We start from the raw sequence: 20,399 nt of genomic DNA, 5'->3' as shown, positions 1-20,399 counted from the left end.
TACGATAGAAGCGGAATCCGAAAAGATCTTTATTATCGGTCGTCATGGATATAAAGCGGAATTATCGCCCTCTTGTGGGAGGAGTCGGGTCTGTGATTGGTCAGGAATGAGTGAGATGGCATCAGTGGGGCAACGACCCTGTGGATGATGGCAATGTGGCACTGATCGGTGACTGTGGCCAGAGCCAACCTGCGAATACAAAAACTAAACAGTGGATGATGGGGGGGGGGGGGGGGGGTACAGGGATGGGTCAGGAGAAGGCGCTGCTTGTAGGACGCAGCAGGAAGACTTCGTGCCCAGAGGTGACGGCCAGAAGAGGGGCGACTGGTGGCGCGGAAGGCGAGACATCCAGACTGTACACTCCGCCGGGCAGGTCAACCAGGCTCCCGCGAGTCTGGAGAAAGAGAGTCGAGTGTGAGTGACCGGATTGTGAGTGTGTGTGACGTGCCGGTGACCGTAGTGTGAGGGAGCGATGTGTGCCGGTGATACTACTGCGAGTAAGCGACGCTTGCCAGTTATTGTACTATGAGGGAGCAACGCGTGCTGTGCCTGTACTGCGAGGGAACCGTGTATCGGTGACCGTATTGTACTATTAGGGAGGGACGTGTGACCGTACTGCGAAGCAGCTACATGTGCCAGAGACTGAACTGCGAGGGAGCGACGTGTGACCGTGCTGCGAGGGAGCGACGTGTGACCGTGCTGCGAGGGAGCGACGTGTGACCGTGCTGCGAGGGAGCGACGTGTGACCGTGCTGCGAGGGAGCGACGTGTGACCGTGCTGCGAGGGAGCGACGTGTGCCAGTGACTGTACTGTGAGGGAGCGGCGTGTGACCGTGCTGCGAGGGACCGTGCTGCGAGGGAGCGACGTGTGACCGTGCTGCGAGGGAGCGACGTGTGACCGTGCTGCGAGGGAGCGACGTGTGACCGTGCTGCGAGGGAGCGACGTGTGCCAGTGACCGTGCTGCGAGGGAGCGACGTGTGACCGTGCTACGAGGGAGCGACGTGTGACCGTGCTGCGAGGGAGCGACGTGTGCCAGTGACCGTACTGTGAGGGAGTGATGTGTGAGGACGTGCAGTTACATTTGTAGCATTTACTCACCTGGAAGGAATTGCGGTCGATGACCCGGCAGATGTTGATGTCGCTTCCTGCCGCAATCATGTGACCCTCACCCAACCAGCGGCAGCCGTACACCTGCGAGGCAGAGACACATGGCGAGACCGCGACATGGAGGCGCTAATAAATGCACCAGGATGGACGTACTTTATATCGTGATTATGGCACAGATCGGACCCCGCCTTCCTGGCCTGTGGTTCCCCCTGAGCTGCCCGCACTCACCCTGGAGGGTCCTCGGTAGTCATCGGGCACAGTGTCAATCTTCTGTCCAGACTGGCAATCCCAAACCTGAGAGACAATATCATGATTTATCGGGGACAAATCCAATATGGCCGCCATCCTGGAGAAGCGGCGACGGCCCCGTATCGCCTCACCTGCAGATTCTCCTCCTTCCGCCAGGAGCCAATGAGGATCTGCTGTGTGTCCGGGTCGATGTCCAGAGCATCTCCGCACACGTGGGGTCCGGAGATCTTCCTGGAGAGGGGAGACTGGGAACTTTACCACATTCGCCCCCATTACGGCCACGCTCGCAGAGGTCAGCCACGCTCGCAGGGGTCAGCCACGCTCGCAGGGGTCAGCCACGCTCGCAGGGGTCAGCCACGCTCGCAGGGGTCAGCCACGCTCGCAGAGGTCAGCCACGCTCGCAGGGGTCAGCCACGCTCGCAGGTCAGCCACGCTCGCAGGGGTCAGCCACGCTCGCAGGGGTCAGCCACGCTCGCAGAGGTCAGCCACGCTCGCAGGGGTCAGCCACGCTCGCAGGGGTCAGCCACGCTCGCAGGGGTCAGCCACGCTCGCAGGGGTCAGCCACGCTCGCAGGGGTCAGCCACGCTCGCAGGGGTCAGCCACGCTCGCAGGGGTCAGCCACGCTCGCAGGTCAGGCACGTGCCGTTACCTTAAGGAATGAGTCAGTCTGACGTCCCAGAACTGCAAGAGACGAGACCAGCGGCTTATAATCTACCCCCGGAGCGTAATAACGTCCGTACATTTATACACAGCCCCTCACCTGCACGGTGTCGTCCCAGCCCCCCGATACAAAACTCTCCTCGCTTAGGGGGTGGAAGGTGAGTCCGAAGATCCGGGAACGGTGTCCGTCCATCACCGAGAGCGAGGGGCTGCGGGGGAAGGGGGCGGAGACGAGTCATATCACATAATGTAATCCTACCTGTAACTATGCGATACCTGCTGCTGCCACCAGGGGGCAGAGACGAGTCATATCACATAATATACCTGTAACTATGCGATACCTGCTGCTGCCACCAGGGGGCAGAGACGAGTCATATCACATAATATACCTGTAACTATGCGATACCTGCTGCCGCCACCAGGGGGCAGAGACGAGTCATATCACATAATATACCTGTAACTATGCGATACCTGCTGCTGCCACCAGGGGGCGGGCTGTATGCAGCTCCCATTCATTTCAATAGGAGTCCCATGCAGCTGTGTGCAGCGCGCCCCCTGGTGGTGGAGAGTGATGTACACAGCTCTGAGACCCCGCGCTGTTGCGGTGCTACCTGCTGACTGCGGGGGGACGCGTTGCGGTCGCCGGTACAGACCTGGGCTGACAGATGTTCACACACTTCATGGTCTCGGTGTCGTAGACGAGGATCTCGCTGCTGGACCCCGCAGTCAGGAAGCGGCTGCCGGACGGGCTGAAGGCAGCGGTGAGGGTCTGCCGCTCTTCTCTCAGGGAGCGCACGCAGCTCTGGGTGGAGACATGCCAGAACTTCACCTGCCCGCTGGCATCTGAGGGGACAGCAGAGCAGTAATCACCGGTATCTGTGGACAACCCCTCGAAGACGCGTGATGCAGCACGAGCAGCGCGGGATCTCACATGTGGCCAGCAGCAGGTCCCCCTTACACGACGGCCTGAAGAGCTGAAATCGCAGCGCAGTCACTGGCAGACGTGTCGTTACAGACTGGTCGTCCTTTAGGGTGTGCACACACTGTCCGGCGGGCACGGAGTACACCTGCAGAGACACAGAGCATCGCACTCACAGAACCCTCAGGTACACGGGCAGCAACTCTGCAGACTGTTACCCCACAGCATCATACCTTTATGGCTCCAGTGACGAGGCCGACAGCAAGAAGAGAGCCCGAGGGGTTAAACCTGCAGCTCATCACCTCCTCTCCACAATCACTGCGGAGAAGACACAGCAGAATAGTGAGTGCAGCTCTGGAGTATAATACAGGATCAGTAATGTATGTACACAGTGACCGCACCAGCAGAATAGTGAGTGCAGCTCTGGAGTATAATACAGGAGGTCACTCAGGATCAGTAATGTAATGTATGTACACAGTGACTGCACCAGCAGAATAGTGAGTGCAGCTCTGGAGTATAATACAGGAGGTAACTCAGGATCAGTAATGTAATGTATGTACACAGTGACTGCACCAGCAGAATAGTGAGTGCAGCTCTGGAGTATAATACAGGAGGTAACTCAGGATCAGTAATGTAATGTATGTACACAGTGACTGCACCAGCAGAATAGTGAGTGCAGCTCTGGAGTATAATACAGGAGGTAACTCAGGATCAGTAATGTAATGTATGTACACAGTGACTGCACCAGCAGAATAGTGAGTGCAGCTCTGGAGTATAATACAGGATCAGTAATGTATGTACACAGTGACCGCACCAGCAGAATAGTGAGTGCAGCTCTGGAGTATAATACAGGAGGTCACTCAGGATCAGTAATGTAATGTATGTACATAGTGACTGCACCAGCAGAATAGTGAGTGCAGCTCTGGAGTATAATACAGGAGGTAACTCAGGATCAATAATGTAATGTATGTACACAGTGACTGCACCAGCAGAATAGTGAGTGCAGCTCTGGAGTATAATACAGGAGGTAACTCAGGATCAGTAATGTATGTACACAGTGACTGCACCAGCAGAATAGTGAGTGCAGCTCTGGAGTATAATACAGGAGGTAACTCAGGATCAGTAATGTATGTACACAGTGACCGCACCAGCAGAATAGTGAGTGCAGCTCTGGAGTATAATACAGGCGGTAACTCAGGATCAGTAATGTATGTACACAGTGACTGCACCAACAGAATAGTGAGTGCAGCTCTGGAGGATAATACAGGAGGTAACTCAGGATCAGTAATGTATGTACACAGTGACTGCACCAGCAGAATAGTGAGTGCAGCTCTGGGGTATAATACAGGAGGTAACTCAGGATCAGTAATGTAATGTATGTACACAGTGACTGCACCAGCAGAATAGTGAGTGCAGCTCTGGAGTATAATACAGGAGGTAACTCAGGATCAGTAATGTAATGTATGTACACAGTGACTGCACTAGCAGAATAGTGAGTGCAGCTCTGGAGTATAATACAGGAGGTAACTCAGGATCAGTAATGTAATGTATGTACACAGTGACCGCACTAGCAGAATAGTGAGTGCAGCTCTGGAGTATAATACAGGAGGTAACTCAGGATCAGTAATGTAATGTATGTACACAGTGACCGCACCAGCAGAATAGTGAGTGCAGCTCTGGAGTATAATACAGGAGGTAACTCAGGATCACTAATGTAATGTATGTACACAGTGACTGCACCAGCAGAATAGTGAGTGCAGCTCTGGAGTATAATGCAGGAGGTAACTCAGGATCAGTAATGTATGTACACAGTGACTGCACCAGCAGAATGGTGAGTGCAGCTCTGGAGTATAATACAGGAGGTAACTCAGGATCAGTAATGTATGTGCACAGTGACTGCACCAGCAGAATAGTGAGTGCAGCTCTGGAGTATAATACAGGAGGTAACTCAGGATCAGTAATGTATGTACACAGTGACTGCACCAGCAGAATAGTGAGTGCAGCTCTGGAGTATAATACAGGAGGTAACTCTGGATCAGTAATGTATGTACACAGTGACTGCAGCAGCAGAATAGTGAGTGCAGCTCTGGAGTATAATACAGGAGGTAACTCAGGATCAGTAATGTAATGTATGTACACAGTGACTGCACCAGCAGAATAGTGAGTGCAGCTCTGGAGTATAATACAGGAGGTAACTCAGGATCAGTAATGTAATGTATGTACACAGTGACTGCACCAGCAGAATAGTGAGTGCAGCTCTGGAGTATAATACAGGAGGTAACTCAGGATCAGTAATGTAATGTATGTACACAGTGACTGCTCCAGCAGAATAGTGAGTGCAGCTCTGGAGTATAATACAGGAGGTAACTCAGGATCAGTAATGTATGTACACAGTGACTGCAGCAGCAGAATAGTGAGTGCAGCTCTGGAGTATAATACAGGAGGTAACTCAGGATCAGTAATGTATGTGCACAGTGACTGCACCAGCAGAATAGTGAGTGCAGCTCTGGAGTATAATACAGGAGGTAACTCAGGATCAGTAATGTAATGTATGTACACAGTGACTGCACCAGCAGAATAGTGAGTGCAGCTCTGGAGTATAATACAGGAGGTAACTCAGGATCAGTAATGTATGTACACAGTGACTGCACCAGCAGAATAGTGAGTGCAGCTCTGGAGTATAATACAGGAGGTAACTCAGGATCAGTAATGTATGTGCACAGTGACTGCACCAGCAGAATAGTGAGTGCAGCTCTGGAGTATAATACAGGAGGTAACTCAGGATCAGTAATGTATGTACACAGTGACTGCAGCAGCAGAATAGTGAGTGCAGCTCTGGAGTATAATACAGGAGGTAACTCAGGATCAGTAATGTATGTACACAGTGACTGCAGCAGCAGAATAGTGAGTGCAGCTCTGGAGTATAATACAGGAGGTAACTCAGGATCAGTAATGTAATGTATGTACACAGTGACTGCACCAGCAGAATAGTGAGTGCAGCTCTGGAGTATAATACAGGAGGTAACTCAGGATCAGTAATGTATGTGCACAGTGACTGCACCAGCAGAATAGTGAGTGCAGCTCTGGAGTATAATACAGGAGGTAACTCAGGATCAGTAATGTAATGTATGTACACAGTGACTGCACCAGCAGAATAGTGAGTGCAGCTCTGGAGTATAATACAGGAGGTAACTCAGGATCAGCAATGTATGTGCACAGTGACTGCACCAGCAGAATAGTGAGTGCAGCTCTGGAGTATAATACAGGAGGTAACTCAGGATCAGTAATGTATGTGCACAGTGACTGCACCAGCAGAATAGTGAGTGCAGCTCTGGAGAATAATACAGGAGGTAACTCAGGATCAGTAATGTAATGTATGTACACAGTGACTGCAGCAGCAGAATAGTGAGTGCAGCTCTGGAGTATAATACAGGAGGTAACTCAGGATCAGTAATGTAATGTATGTACACAGTGACTGCACCAGCAGAATAGTGAGTGCAGCTCTGGAGTATAATACAGGAGGTAACATAGGATCAGTAATGTAATGTATGTACACAGTGACTGCACCAGCAGAATAGTGAGTGCAGCTCTGGAGTATAATACAGGAGGTAACTCAGGATCAGTAATGTAATGTATGTACACAGTGACTGCACCAGCAGAATAGTGAGTGCAGCTCTGGAGGATAATAGAGGAGGTCACTCAAGATCAGTAATGTAATGTATGTACACAGTGACTGCACCAGCAGAATAGTGAGTGCAGCTCTGGAGTATAATACAGGAGGTAACTCAGAATCAGTAATGTATGTACACAGTGACTGCACCAGCAGAATAGTGAGTGCAGCTCTGGAGTATAATACAGGAGGTAACTCAGGATCAGTAATATATGTACACAGTGACTGTACCAGCAGAATAGTGAGTGCAGCTCTGGAGTATAATACAGGAGGTAACTCAGGATCAGTAATGTATGTACACAGTGACTGTACCAGCAGAATAGTGAGTGCAGCTCTGGAGTATAATACAGGAGGTAACTCAGGATCAGTAATGTATGTACACAGTGACTGCACCAGCAGAATAGTGAGTGCAGCTCTGGAGTATAATACAGGAGGTAACTCAGGATCAGTAATGTATGTACACAGTGACTGCACCAGCAGAATAGTGAGTGCAGCTCTGGAGTATAATACAGGAGGTAACTCAGGATCAGTAATGTAATGTATGTACACAGTGACTGCACCAGCAGAATAGTGAGTGCAGCTCTGGAGTATAATATAGGAGGTAACTCAGGATCAGTAATGTAATGTATGTGCACAGTGACTGCACCAGCAGAATAGTGAGTGCAGCTCTGGAGTATAATACAGGAGGTAACTCAGGATCAGTAATGTAATGTATGTACACAGTGACTGCAGCAGCAGAATAGTGAGTGCAGCTCTGGAGTATAATACAGGAGGTAACTCAGGATCAGTAATGTATGTACACAGTGACTGCAGCAGCAGAATAGTGAGTGCAGCTCTGGAGTATAATACAGGAGGTAACTCAGGATCAGTAATGTAATGTATGTACACAGTGACTGCACCAGCAGAATAGTGAGTGCAGCTCTGGAGTATAATACAGGAGGTAACTCAGGATCAGTAATGTATGTGCACAGTGACTGCACCAGCAGAATAGTGAGTGCAGCTCTGGAGTATAATACAGGAGGTAACTCAGGATCAGTAATGTATGTACACAGTGACTGCAGCAGCAGAATAGTGAGTGCAGCTCTGGAGTATAATACAGGAGGTAACTCAGGATCAGTAATGTAATGTATGTACACAGTGACTGCACCAGCAGAATAGTGAGTGCAGCTCTGGAGTATAATACAGGAGGTAACTCAGGATCAGTAATGTATGTGCACAGTGACTGCACCAGCAGAATAGTGAGTGCAGCTCTGGAGTATAATACAGGAGGTAACTCAGGATCAGTAATGTATGTGCACAGTGACTGCACCAGCAGAATAGTGAGTGCAGCTCTGGAGAATAATACAGGAGGTAACTCAGGATCAGTAATGTAATGTATGTACACAGTGACTGCAGCAGCAGAATAGTGAGTGCAGCTCTGGAGTATAATACAGGAGGTAACTCAGGATCAGTAATGTAATGTATGTACACAGTGACTGCACCAGCAGAATAGTGAGTGCAGCTCTGGAGTATAATACAGGAGGTAACATAGGATCAGTAATGTAATGTATGTACACAGTGACTGCACCAGCAGAATAGTGAGTGCAGCTCTGGAGTATAATACAGGAGGTAACTCAGGATCAGTAATGTAATGTATGTACACAGTGACTGCACCAGCAGAATAGTGAGTGCAGCTCTGGAGGATAATAGAGGAGGTCACTCAAGATCAGTAATGTAATGTATGTACACAGTGACTGCACCAGCAGAATAGTGAGTGCAGCTCTGGAGTATAATACAGGAGGTAACTCAGGATCAGTAATGTATGTACACAGTGACTGCACCAGCAGAATAGTGAGTGCAGCTCTGGAGTATAATACAGGAGGTAACTCAGGATCAGTAATATATGTACACAGTGACTGTACCAGCAGAATAGTGAGTGCAGCTCTGGAGTATAATACAGGAGGTAACTCAGGATCAGTAATGTATGTACACAGTGACTGTACCAGCAGAATAGTGAGTGCAGCTCTGGAGTATAATACAGGAGGTAACTCAGGATCAGTAATGTATGTACACAGTGACTGCACCAGCAGAATAGTGAGTGCAGCTCTGGAGTATAATACAGGAGGTAACTCAGGATCAGTAATGTATGTACACAGTGACTGCACCAGCAGAATAGTGAGTGCAGCTCTGGAGTATAATACAGGAGGTAACTCAGGATCAGTAATGTAATGTATGTACACAGTGACTGCACCAGCAGAATAGTGAGTGCAGCTCTGGAGTATAATACAGGAGGTAACTCAGGATCAGTAATATATGTACACAGTGACTGTACCAGCAGAATAGTGAGTGCAGCTCTGGAGTATAATACAGGAGGTAACTCAGGATCAGTAATGTATGTACACAGTGACTGTACCAGCAGAATAGTGAGTGCAGCTCTGGAGTATAATACAGGAGGTAACTCAGGATCAGTAATGTATGTACACAGTGACTGCACCAGCAGAATAGTGAGTGCAGCTCTGGAGTATAATACAGGAGGTAACTCAGGATCAGTAATGTATGTACACAGTGACTGCACCAGCAGAATAGTGAGTGCAGCTCTGGAGTATAATACAGGAGGTAACTCAGGATCAGTAATGTAATGTATGTACACAGTGACTGCACCAGCAGAATAGTGAGTGCAGCTCTGGAGTATAATATAGGAGGTAACTCAGGATCAGTAATGTAATGTATGTACACAGTGACTGCACCAGCAGAATAGTGAGTGCAGCTCTGGAGTATAATACAGGAGGTAACTCAGGATCAGTAATGTAATGTATGTACACAGTGACTGCACCAGCAGAATAGTGAGTGCAGCTCTGGAGTATAGTCCAGGGGGTATCTTACATTTCCCTCTCCAGGCGCAGTTCGCCCTCTGTGCTGGGCTCGGGGGCCGGCTCCTGGGGGTCTGTGGTGTCCTCCGGTGCTGACAGTTGGGTGGAGGAGCGGCTCGGTATTCCGCGAGGTTTGGGGGTCACCAGCATCCCGGCCATGGCTCTGCGCTGTGTAATCTGCAATATCCAGGAATACACAGACATTAATGAGAGTGATGTGATACGCGCGGCCTCCGCTCGCTGGGGCCTGTTCACACTTCATATCCGCGCCCTGGTGCGTTTTGTGCTAATTTCACACCATCTCTTTAATTTAAAGGGGATGTCCACATTGTGCCCTCATTAGTGAATATTCACCAGTGTCTCCCCTGAACTGTGCTATGTGGTGTATGGAGATGTGTGCGGTACGGAAGCCAGGATAACATGGTGAGGAGCCCGTGTGAGGGGGGTACGGCGCCGGCTGCTGCCTGTGATGGGGGACATTGTGTCGGTCACCCCCGCTCTGGGGACGTCACGCGATATTACACGACTTATCGATGCGATGTGTCCCGGTCTCGTCTCTCGCCTCAGCGTCCTCACGTCTCCTAGCGACCGGCCGGAAGTGACGTATGAGGTGGGCGGGGAGAGAGGCGCCTCAGAAAAGGCGGGAAGACGCTCGGTGTTGTCGTCCTCCGCGGCTTTGCCCTCTCTGAGGAGAATGGCGGGAGCTCCCCCTCTGGTCACTGCACTCTGTGAAGAGGGCTCTCGTTCTTCTGTCACCCTTCATATTTGAGGAGTTTTCACATCCACCTCTCATGTCCATTGTTGTATGTGGCCCTGTAACTGAGGAGAGTGTGATTAGGGCACAGAGCAGAGGGGGTGACTGCGGGGAAGACATCATAAGCATTGTTGGCAGATGATGGTGATGGCTACAAGATCGAGTATCTCCATAATGGAGGATCCTGTGGAGAGTTATCGGTATATGGCGGCACTGGTCAGTGCGAAATGTGGAATTCAACGGTTCTTGTCAGGGCAGCTCCCTCACACTATGCCAACTCTCGCCTGGGAGGTTCCCCCGCTCTACGGTGGCTCTCACCCCCCCGGGTAGTTTGGCCGCTCTATGGCGACTCTCATCCGGGCACTTCCCCCGCTCTATGATGACTCTCATCCGGGCACTTCCCCCGCTCTATGGCGACTGTCATCCGGGCAGTTCCCCCCGCTCTATGGCGACTCTCATCCGGGCACTTCCCCCGCTCTATGACGACTCTCATCCGGGCACTTCCCCCGCTCTATGACGACTCTCATCCGGGCACTTCCCCCGCTCTATGAGGACTCTCATCCGGGCACTTCCCCCGCTCTATGGCGACTCTCATCCGGGCAGTTCCCCCGCTCTATGACGACTCTCATCCGGGCAGTTCCCCCGCTCTATGACGACTCTCATCCGGGCACTTCCCCCGCTCTATGACGACTCTCATCCGGGCACTTCCCCCGCTCTATGACGACTCTCATCCGGGCACTTCTCCCGCTCTATGGCGACTCTCATCCGGGCACTTCCCCCGCTCTATGGCGACTCTCATCCGGGCACTTCCCCCGCTCTATGACGACTCTCATCCGGGCACTTCCCCCGCTCTATGACGACTCTCATCCGGGCACTTCCCCCGCTCTATGACGACTCTCATCCGGGCAGTTTTCCCCCGCTCTATGGCGACTCTCATCCGGGCACTTCCCCCGCTCTATGACGACTCTCATCCGGGCAGTTCCCCCGCTCTATGGCGACTCTCATCCGGGCACTTCCCCCGCTCTATGACGACTCTCATCCGGGCACTTCCCCCGCTCTATGACGACTCTCATCCGGGCACTTCCCCCGCTCTATGACGACTCTCATCCGGGCACTTCTCCCGCTCTATGGCGACTCTCATCCGGGCACTTCCCCCGCTCTATGACGACTCTCATCCGGGCACTTCCCCCGCTCTATGACGACTCTCATCCGGGCACTTCCCCCGCTCTATGACGACTCTCATCCGGGCACTTCCCCCGCTCTATGGCGACTCTCATCCGGGCACTTCCCCCCCGCTCTATGGCGACTCTCATCCGGGCACTTCCCCCCCGCTCTATGGCGACTCTCATCCGGGCACTTCCCCCGCTCTATGACGACTCTCATCCGGGCAGTTCCCCCGCTCTATGGCGACTCTCATCCGGGCACTTCCCCCGCTCTATGACGACTCTCATCCGGGCACTTCCCCCGCTCTATGACGACTCTCATCCGGGCACTTCCCCCCGCTCTATGACGACTCTCATCCGGGCACTTCCCCCCGCTCTATGACGACTCTCATCCGGGCACTTCCCCCCGCTCTATGGCGACTCTCATCCGGGCACTTCCCCCGCTCTATGACGACTCTCATCCGGGCACTTCCCCCGCTCTATGGCGACTCTCATCCGGGCACTTCCCCCGCTCTATGGCGACTCTCATCCGGGCACTTCCCCCGCTCTATGGCGACTCTCATCCGGGCACTTCCCCCGCTCTATGGCGACTCTCATCCGGGCAGTTCCGCGACTCTAATCCGGGCAGTTCCCCCGCTCTATGGCGACTCTCAGCTGGGCAGTTCCCCCGCTCTATGGCGACTCTCAGCTGGGCAGTTCCCCCGCTCTATGGGGGCTCTCGTTCGAGTGTTTCCCGGTATGCGGCAGCTCTCATATGTGCAGTTCCACGGTATATAGTGGCTCTAGTCAGTGTGTTATCTGATATACGGCGGGTCACTTGTCTGTGTTATCCAATATGCGACAGCTGATGTCCGGGCAGTTCCCCAGTATACGGTGGCTTTCGTGCGGGCAGTTCTTTGGTTTCTTTTGTTAGTGCGTTGTCTGTTATACAGCAGCTTTCGTCTGGGTGTTATCCGGTATACAACGGCTCTCGTATGGGCAGTAACCCAGTATACAGCTGCTCTCGTCAGTGCGTTGTCTGGTATACAGCTGCTCTCGTCAGTGCGTCGTCTGGTATGCAGCGGCTCTCGTCAGTGCGTCGTCTGGTATGCAGCGGCTCTCGTCAGTGCGTCGTCTGGTATGCAGTGGCTCTCGTCGGTGCGTCGTCTGGTATGCAGCGGCTCTCGTCGGTGCGTCGTCTGGTATGCAGCGGCTCTCGTCGGTGCGTGGTCTGGTATGCAGCGGCTCTCGTCGGTGCGTGGTCTGGTATGCAGCGGCTCTCGTCGGTGCGTGGTCTGGTATGCAGCGGCTCTCGTCGGTGCGTGGTCTGGTATGCAGCGGCTCTCGTCGGTGCGTGGTCTGGTATGCAGCGGCTCTCGTCGGTGCGTGGTCTGGTATGCAGCGGCTCTCGTCGGTGCGTGGTCTGGTATGCAGCGGCTCTCGTCGGTGCGTGGTCTGGTATGCAGCGGCTCTCGTCGGTGCGTGGTCTGGTATGCAGCGGCTCTCGTCGGTGCGTGGTCTGGTATGCAGCGGCTCTCGTCGGTGCGTGGTCTGGTATGCAGCGGCTCTCGTCGGTGCGTGGTCTGGTATGCAGCGGCTCTCGTCGGTGCGTGGTCTGGTATGCAGCGGCTCTCGTCGGTGCGTGGTCTGGTATGCAGCGGCTCTCGTCGGTGCGTGGTCTGGTATGCAGCGGCTCTCGTCGGTGCGTGGTCTGGTATGCAGCGGCTCTCGTCGGTGCGTGGTCTGGTATGCAGCGGCTCTCGTCGGTGCGTGGTCTGGTATGCAGCGGCTCTCGTCGGTGCGTGGTCTGGTATGCAGCGGCTCTCGTCGGTGCGTGGTCTGGTATGCAGCGGCTCTCGTCGGTGCGTGGTCTGGTATGCAGCGGCTCTCGTCGGTGCGTGGTCTGGTATGCAGCGGCTCTCGTCGGTGCGTGGTCTGGTATGCAGCGGCTCTCGTCGGTGCGTGGTCTGGTATGCAGCGGCTCTCGTCGGTGCGTGGTCTGGTATGCAGCGGCTCTCGTCGGTGCGTGGTCTGGTATGCAGCGGCTCTCGTCGGTGCGTGGTCTGGTATGCAGCGGCTCTCGTCGGTGCGTGGTCTGGTATGCAGCGGCTCTCGTCGGTGCGTGGTCTGGTATGCAGCGGCTCTCGTCGGTGCGTGGTCTGGTATGCAGCGGCTCTCGTCGGTGCGTGGTCTGGTATGCAGCGGCTCTCGTCGGTGCGTCGTCTGGTATACCGCGGCTCCTGTCCCGGCAGAGCAATGCAGCTATGATAGAAAGGTGTCGGTACACAGAGCATCGCAGCTATAAAAGAAAGGGGTTAAGACCTGCAGATCATGGAAGCTAAGGGTGCTTTCACACATCCGGATTTTTGCTCTGCGGCACAATACGGCGTTCTGCAGAAAAACCGCAACCGGCTTTTGTAACGCCGGTTGCGGTTTTTTTTTGCATAGACTTACATTAGTGCCGTATTGTGCCGCAGGGGCTTGCGTTCGGTCCGGTTTTGGCCGCATGCGGCAGATTTAGCCGATGCGGCGGCCGGATCGAACGTCCCCTGCAACGTTTTTTGCTCCGGCAAAAAACACCGCATCGCGCCGCATCCGGCCGCTGCGGCGCATTTTTCAATGCATACCTATGGAGGCCGGATGCGGCGCGATGCGGAAAAAACCGCATCCGGTCGCCGCATGCGGTTTTTTCCACTGCGCATGCTCAGTAGCATGCCGCAACCGGAAAAAAACGGACGGGCCGCATGTAAAAACTTATGCAAAGGATGCGGTGTTTTCGCCGCATCCGTTGCATAGTTTTCACAGCCGGATTGAGCCGCAGGGCTCAAACCGGATGTGTGAAAGTAGCCTTACTGTATGACTGCAGTCTAGTCGGTGCCTATGCTGACCTCTGTCCATCATTGAAAATGCCTCCAATTGGTGAGTGAGCATCACGAGACTGTCGTTGAGCAATGGAGGATTCGTTTTTTACATTGTGTGGATGAGCATATGCAGGCGCTTCATTTACCTGCGGAAGAGCTGGCACTTGGATGGGAAGATAACAAGCTAGTGCTGGCCGTGTGATTGAGGCAATGATCTGCTGCCATCGTGGCTGTGACACCGCCCACCTAAGCAATGACATTGTAGAGCGCTGTTCTGTAACGAAGGTGCCACTTTTAGCAGGATAATTGTGTGTAATGTGACAAACATCATGGCTGTTCCCAGACTTCAAACCAATCGATCATCGGTGATTTGTGCTGGAAATAAAGTCTGAATGATAAAGGCTGCCACTATAAAGAATTTGTGCTAAGATTTGCAGTTATTCCCTCTCCATAGAGCGATGAGACCCCCAGTGATTTTGATAATGTGGCTCTTCATGCTAGGCTCCCCTCCAATCATCCTCTATGGGGCTGCTAGAGATAGCTAGCTAAGTTTTTAGAACAAACCCTTAAAGGGATCTATTGCCAACTTGTTGGTGTCTGAGACCACCAGGTATTTTCAGGTCTTGAAGGGACAAAAGTGTTTTGGCAGCATAAGGGGGACCTACATAATAACAGGCCGGTAATTTTTAGTTTCTTGGCTGATTTGTCTATGAACACTGACAGCACCAACTGAGTAGTCAGTGCAACTCTGGAGTATAATACAGCATGTAACGAACCTCCCACTCCTGGCTTCAAGACTTCTCTTGAACTGCACCAATCCTCTGGAATGCTCTACCCCAAGAAACTAGTACGAATCACAACTTACTCAGCTTCAGACGCTCCCTAAAAACACATCTTTTTAGTGTGGGCTATCACACTCGCTAATCAAATTCAATTCACATAGTCCCTCCACCACTTCTCAGAACATAACTCTCCGTCAAACGCTAACGCACCCAAAAGCATCTCAAAGATTGGCAGGCGACTGGTCCAGGCAGCCTTTATCTATCCCCAATTTCTTTGAGATGGCTGGACTATCATTGTAAATAAGCCCCTGTACCTTGTTCCGCCCCCCCACCCCACCTCATTGTAGATTGTAAGCTCTCACGAGCAGGGTCGTCTTTTTTTGCTATAATTATTGCGTTTTCTAGAACTGTTACTTGCTTGTATATGAACCTCTGAATTGTAAAGTGCTGTGGAATATGTTGATGCTATAGAAATAAAGATTATTATTATGGTAATTTGGGAGCCATACAATTTAAGCAATATCAATGTATGTGTACACAAAGCTAAACCTGAGTTGTTCTGGTTTCTAATTTATTGGTTATTGGATGTACTGAGCTCTCCATAATCTCTGTAGATATTGGATTTATTACAATGATCGTATCTCGCAGATACCGGGTCATTTACGCTGCAGGTCAGGGAGACTCCATTAATTCTGCCGCGAGTTCGGCTGTTAAGCCTGAGATTTGGGCGCCTGATTTGTGATAAATTAACTTGAGCAAGGTTGTGAGTCCAGGCGCCGGCGTCCTTCTAATCGGTTTGACCGAGTTATTATATTAAGCTGTGAATATTCGTCCGCTTATGGTTGCGGTGCTGGTTTTATCTTGTCATCTGCGAGGATCTGACTGCCCATCTGTCGCTGCCACTTTTCACCCCCCCCACCCTTCTTCTTTCACCACCTCTGCCAATTTGCTTGTTACTTTCACGTGCTTGCAAAAGATAAGTGTCCTTATAGCCACAAGGAGCCCACAAGCTGCTTTTGCGCACCCCAAGCAAAACAGTCTTGCAGTCAATGCGGTATAAGCTCGTATTCATAGGTAGACTCATTGGCATCTAGACCGCCATGCCTCACGCCAACCACCCAATGGGGTGAAGAGTGACAACATCAGGATGGGCAATCATAAGGGCCATCACGCTCAGTTCATTCGCGTGGAAGGAGTTCCAAAAGTAAGTATGACGTCGGTTCTTATAGTTGACTGAGCGTCTACATGCATTGAGTGTTGACCTTCGCCTCATAGATGCTCTCCATAGGGCTACCTAAACTTCTCCTTCTACTATTTTCACACCGGTCTACCCGAGTAGATGTCCATCAGGATTCTTTTTTCTTACCGGAATACATCTTTGTAACTATTCTCGAGAGAACCACGGAAATCGATCAGCAATACAGTTTCCACACAGTACAAGAAGGGAGAGAGCATTTGTACAGCAGCAAATGGGGCTACCAGAAGAGCGAGGATGTCGCTTTTGCAAAGATTTAGCTCCTTTTTTTCCACCAGAAGGCAGTGGTCACCTTGCAGATTGTCCTAGTCTCTCGAGAACAGACTTTCCCTGACTGATCCTGCTCCTGACCCTGCCTGATTGTGGGGCTTTGTATACCACAAATCTTCAGGACTATTAGTTTGCATCCAGTCTGCTCTCATATTCGTTCAACCTATTTATTGCACCAACATATTCTGCAGCGTTGTACATGGATTGTCATCGCTCACATTGGCCCTTGTTGGTGTGAAGGAGGAAACGCTTGCAAACACTGTGATGGTGTAAATTTCACGCAGATGTTCTCAAAGGTTGGATTTGGAATAATGACACAGCCATCACTCTTTAGAGATGGTCCTGTGTACTTAATAATATTCACGATTTCAATGGATTTAAAGGACAGAAAACCTGAAATGGCTTTCTTTGCTGTGAGGTCACGTACAATCTATTGCTCCTTGCTATCTACGACAAGAAACTAAGAGGCTTTAAGAACATGAATACCTATAGGAATCAGGACCAGAATGTGATCTGATGTGGTTGGACACATTTACGTGAAGTCTTATTACCGGCCGATATGCATTGATATTGGGACCTAGTCAGATCCTCTGCATCCAGAATTGATAGAACAGATGTCTAGGGGGAAGGGAAGAGAAGACTATTAATAAAGCAGATGTTCTGAGGAGCCATGTGATATAATCTGTATTATCCTCTCTCGGATGATCTCTGATACCCGCACATTCCACCTCTGCCATCCGTCGCGTACGATCTTTTATTGTCTTGGCTGCCACCTTATTTCATCGCATCTTCTTTATTTTATGTCTGCATCCACTTTCAGACTTAATTGTTTTGGTTATATCGCTATTTTTACCTCGTTGGTTCGCTTCTAACTCGTGACCCTTCTTCGATCTTCGATTCCAAACCATAGTCCCTTCGGAATCGGATAATATAGTTTCTGATTATTTTTGTTCTTGGCCCGGTTTGATTTTTTTTTCTTCATAGGGAAGAAGTGTCACGTTTCTACAAAAAGGTGGGTGTCCGGTTATAGCTATAGATGCTGGATCAATATGAAATGGATATCGGAGAGATATGAGATTGCTAGCGATGAATACGAGAGATATGTTACATTGTAGGTAGAAATATATTACATATAAGATGTGCGATAGACATGGTATCAGATATAACCTCACCTACTATATCCTCACCCACACCTTGTAGACTGTGAACCCTCGCGGGCAAGGTCCTCTCCTCCTGTACCAGACTGTGCCTTGTTTTGTTTATGATTATTGTACTTGTCCCTATTATGTATACCCCTTTCACATGTAAAGCGCTATAATAATAATAAAAGGTTTCTAAAGACGGAAGAGATAGATAAGAGATCAATTATTCTCTTCGTATTACCAGGCGGCGGGAGCTGTGTCTCGATTCCGCCGAAAACTTACAGTATCGGATCCAGAGGGGACATTACCGGTTATCACGCTTGGTTCGGGCATGCAGGGACTCGGGCCAGCCTGTATCTTTTTACGTAAGGGCATAGCTGAGAAGCAAGTGGTAAGTACACAAGTTGTCTCCAACATACAGACTTCATACATGAGCCACATTTGCTATGTTTAGTCGTAGCTTAGCTGAATATGTCACGTCACGTAGCTTTACTGTTATTGTGCTAACATTACATGATGTTGCATCTTAGTGGGGGGGGGTTATGGTTATTTTTATACTGGGCTTTAATTTAAAGCCTAATACTATTTTTAGTTCTGGTTTTGGAGGTCAGAAATGTGAAGAACTTGATTATATTTTTCCATCTGGATCTGTACCCACCTAAAACATCTTACACTCTCATCTCTTTTTGTTTCTAGTATCGAGAACTGGGAACGGATGAGATTGAAGGTGAGAGTGAAATAATGACCGCATTGGAGAATTGATGACCCTGTAATCAGAAATTGTATATATGGGGCTAACTATCAGTAATTCTTAGTCTTTTACCCTTTTGTAGAATTACGTGATGCCTTCTTGGAGTTTGACAAGGATAGGGATGGCTTCATCACCTGCAAAGACCTTGGGAATTTGATGAGGATCATGGGATATATGCCCACCGAGATGGAGCTTATAGAGCTGTCCCAGCAGATCAACATGAACCGTGAGTATCGCAGGATGGGAAAACTGTAGATGTCTCATCCATGCTATGAGGGAAGAGTGGAAGAGATAATAAGAGGAGTAGTCGACACACAATCTCCCTTTTCCATGTTATCGTCACCATTTTTTATTTTCACCCCTTTTTGTCTCCAGTTGGAGGTCACGTTGACTATCGTAGTCAGTTCACCCTTTCCCTCCTTGTTGTTGTCGCCATTTTTTATTTTTACACCTTTTCGTCTCCAGTAGGAGGTCACATTGACTTTTGAACTTAGTTCACCTTTTCCCTCTTTCAAGTTATCGTTCCATCGCCATTTTTTATTTTCACCCCTTTTTGTCTCCAGTTGGCGGTCACGTTGACTGACGTAGTCAGTTCACCCTTTCTCTCCTCGTTATTGTCGCCATTTTTTTATTTTTACACCTTTTCATCTCCAGGTGGAGGCCACTTTGACTGAAGAACTCAGTTCACCCTTTCCCTTCACCTTGGTATCGTTGCCATTGTTTTTCATCCCTTTTTCGTCTCCAGTTGTAGGTCGTGTTGACTGGCGTAGTCAGGTCACCCCTTTCCCTCCTCCATGTTATCGTGCTAACACCATTTTTTTATTTTCACCCCTTTTCGTCTCAAGTTGGAGGTCGTGTTGACTTTCAGGACTTTGTGGACCTGATGACTCCAAAGCTTCTGGAGGAGACAGCTGGGATGATCGGAGTGAAGGAACTGAGGGATGCCTTTAAGGAGGTGAGCTGTTCCTGTATGACATTGGGACTGGCGGTGAAGGTAGCTATCTCCAGCCGTCCCTTACGCTATGAATATAGTGAGGGTGCGTATGGTCAACAATCACTTCATTAAAATGGTGAACTATAGAGCCCCATTATTATCTTTTGTAGAGGTCCTAGCAAGTGTACCCCCAGTTTTAAGCAACAATATCCTTTTTCTACTGTCTAGGCCTCAGATTTATAACACAGTAGCCTGCAATACAAAAGCTGGTACAGGCAAAAACTCGAAACAACCAATCTGATTTTACTTTTCTTTTGATCATTCATCTGTGTGGGTAAATTGGACATTTTTCAACTCTTCCCATTTCACGCTATACCCTCGTATTGTGATATATTCACAGTTTGACGCTAACGGAGATGGCGAGATCACATTAGATGAACTTCAGCAGGCCATGCAAAGGCTTCTGGGAGAGAAACTGACCAATAACGAAATTGCCGATGTCGTCCGGGAAGCTGATTTGAATGGGGATGGGACGGTGGACTTTGAAGGTAAGAGGAGGTTTCCAACACTCAATACCTCATACCAACACCTCCCAACCTCACTCACGTCACCTCCCCTCTGTCTCTCGCAGAGTTCGTCCGGATGATGTCGCGTTGAAGACGTACTGAGAAGATCGCAGACAACCCGATATTGTCTTACCCTCACACTGCCATATCATTTACGACACCTCTTGAGCCTCCGTGGCTAATGTTTGGATGTAGCTGTGAGTAGGCGACCCCCAGCATTATGTATAACATCTGCTCCCTCCACCAGTACTGTGAATAAAGTTGAATTCTGCTTTTGTAACTTCTTGTGCCTTTCCCGTGTTTATATCCTCTGATAATATGCATGAAAGGAATTTGGATTTTTCGGGTTTTCTGACTGGGATGTGTACCGCCCCGCGGGCTCGGCTGCGACCGCCGAGCCGCTCGGATCCGTGCTCGCACTACGGGTGGTGGCTTCAGCCTCTCTCACGGACCCGGGGGTCATGTCGCTCTGCAAGGGAGTTGGCGCT

At 50.4% G+C, this 20,399-nt stretch overlaps 2 protein-coding genes across 3 annotated transcripts; one reads left to right on the top strand and one right to left on the bottom strand.

Moving 5' to 3' along the window:
* Positions 1-7: 7 nt before the first annotated feature.
* Positions 8-10,039, bottom strand: LOC142246528 (periodic tryptophan protein 2 homolog). Its single transcript, XM_075319589.1, has 11 exons — positions 9,977-10,039; positions 9,468-9,631; positions 3,169-3,253; positions 2,948-3,083; positions 2,670-2,859; positions 2,117-2,225; positions 2,006-2,037; positions 1,488-1,587; positions 1,336-1,401; positions 1,099-1,191; positions 8-394 (listed from the first exon to the last, which is right to left on the bottom strand). Exons 2-11 carry the CDS (start codon positions 9,611-9,613, stop codon positions 251-253), a joined length of 1,101 nt encoding a protein of 366 aa, XP_075175704.1. The 5' UTR covers positions 9,614-9,631; positions 9,977-10,039; the 3' UTR covers positions 8-250.
* Positions 10,040-15,990: 5,951 nt separating this feature from the next.
* Positions 15,991-20,162, top strand: LOC142245637 (calcium-binding protein 5-like). 2 transcript variants are annotated; one of them, XM_075318526.1, is made up of 7 exons: positions 15,991-16,197; positions 17,905-18,051; positions 18,357-18,387; positions 18,494-18,637; positions 19,257-19,366; positions 19,746-19,893; positions 19,977-20,162. In XM_075318526.1, the coding sequence occupies exons 1-7, from the start codon at positions 16,141-16,143 to the stop codon at positions 20,000-20,002; spliced, it is 663 nt and encodes a 220-aa protein (XP_075174641.1). In that variant the 5' UTR covers positions 15,991-16,140; the 3' UTR covers positions 20,003-20,162. The 2 variants fall into 2 exon arrangements, with proteins under 2 accessions (XP_075174641.1, XP_075174642.1); XM_075318527.1 differs by lacking the exon at positions 15,991-16,197 and adding an exon at positions 17,040-17,530.
* The last annotated feature ends 237 nt before the right edge of the window (positions 20,163-20,399 follow it).

The sequence above is a fragment of the Anomaloglossus baeobatrachus genome, chromosome 7 (assembly GCF_048569485.1).
Source record: "Anomaloglossus baeobatrachus isolate aAnoBae1 chromosome 7, aAnoBae1.hap1, whole genome shotgun sequence".
NCBI classification, from domain to species: domain Eukaryota; kingdom Metazoa; phylum Chordata; class Amphibia; order Anura; family Aromobatidae; genus Anomaloglossus; species Anomaloglossus baeobatrachus.
The sequence above is the reverse complement of the archived record's forward strand: the minus strand, read 5'-3'. Positions and strand labels throughout refer to the sequence as shown.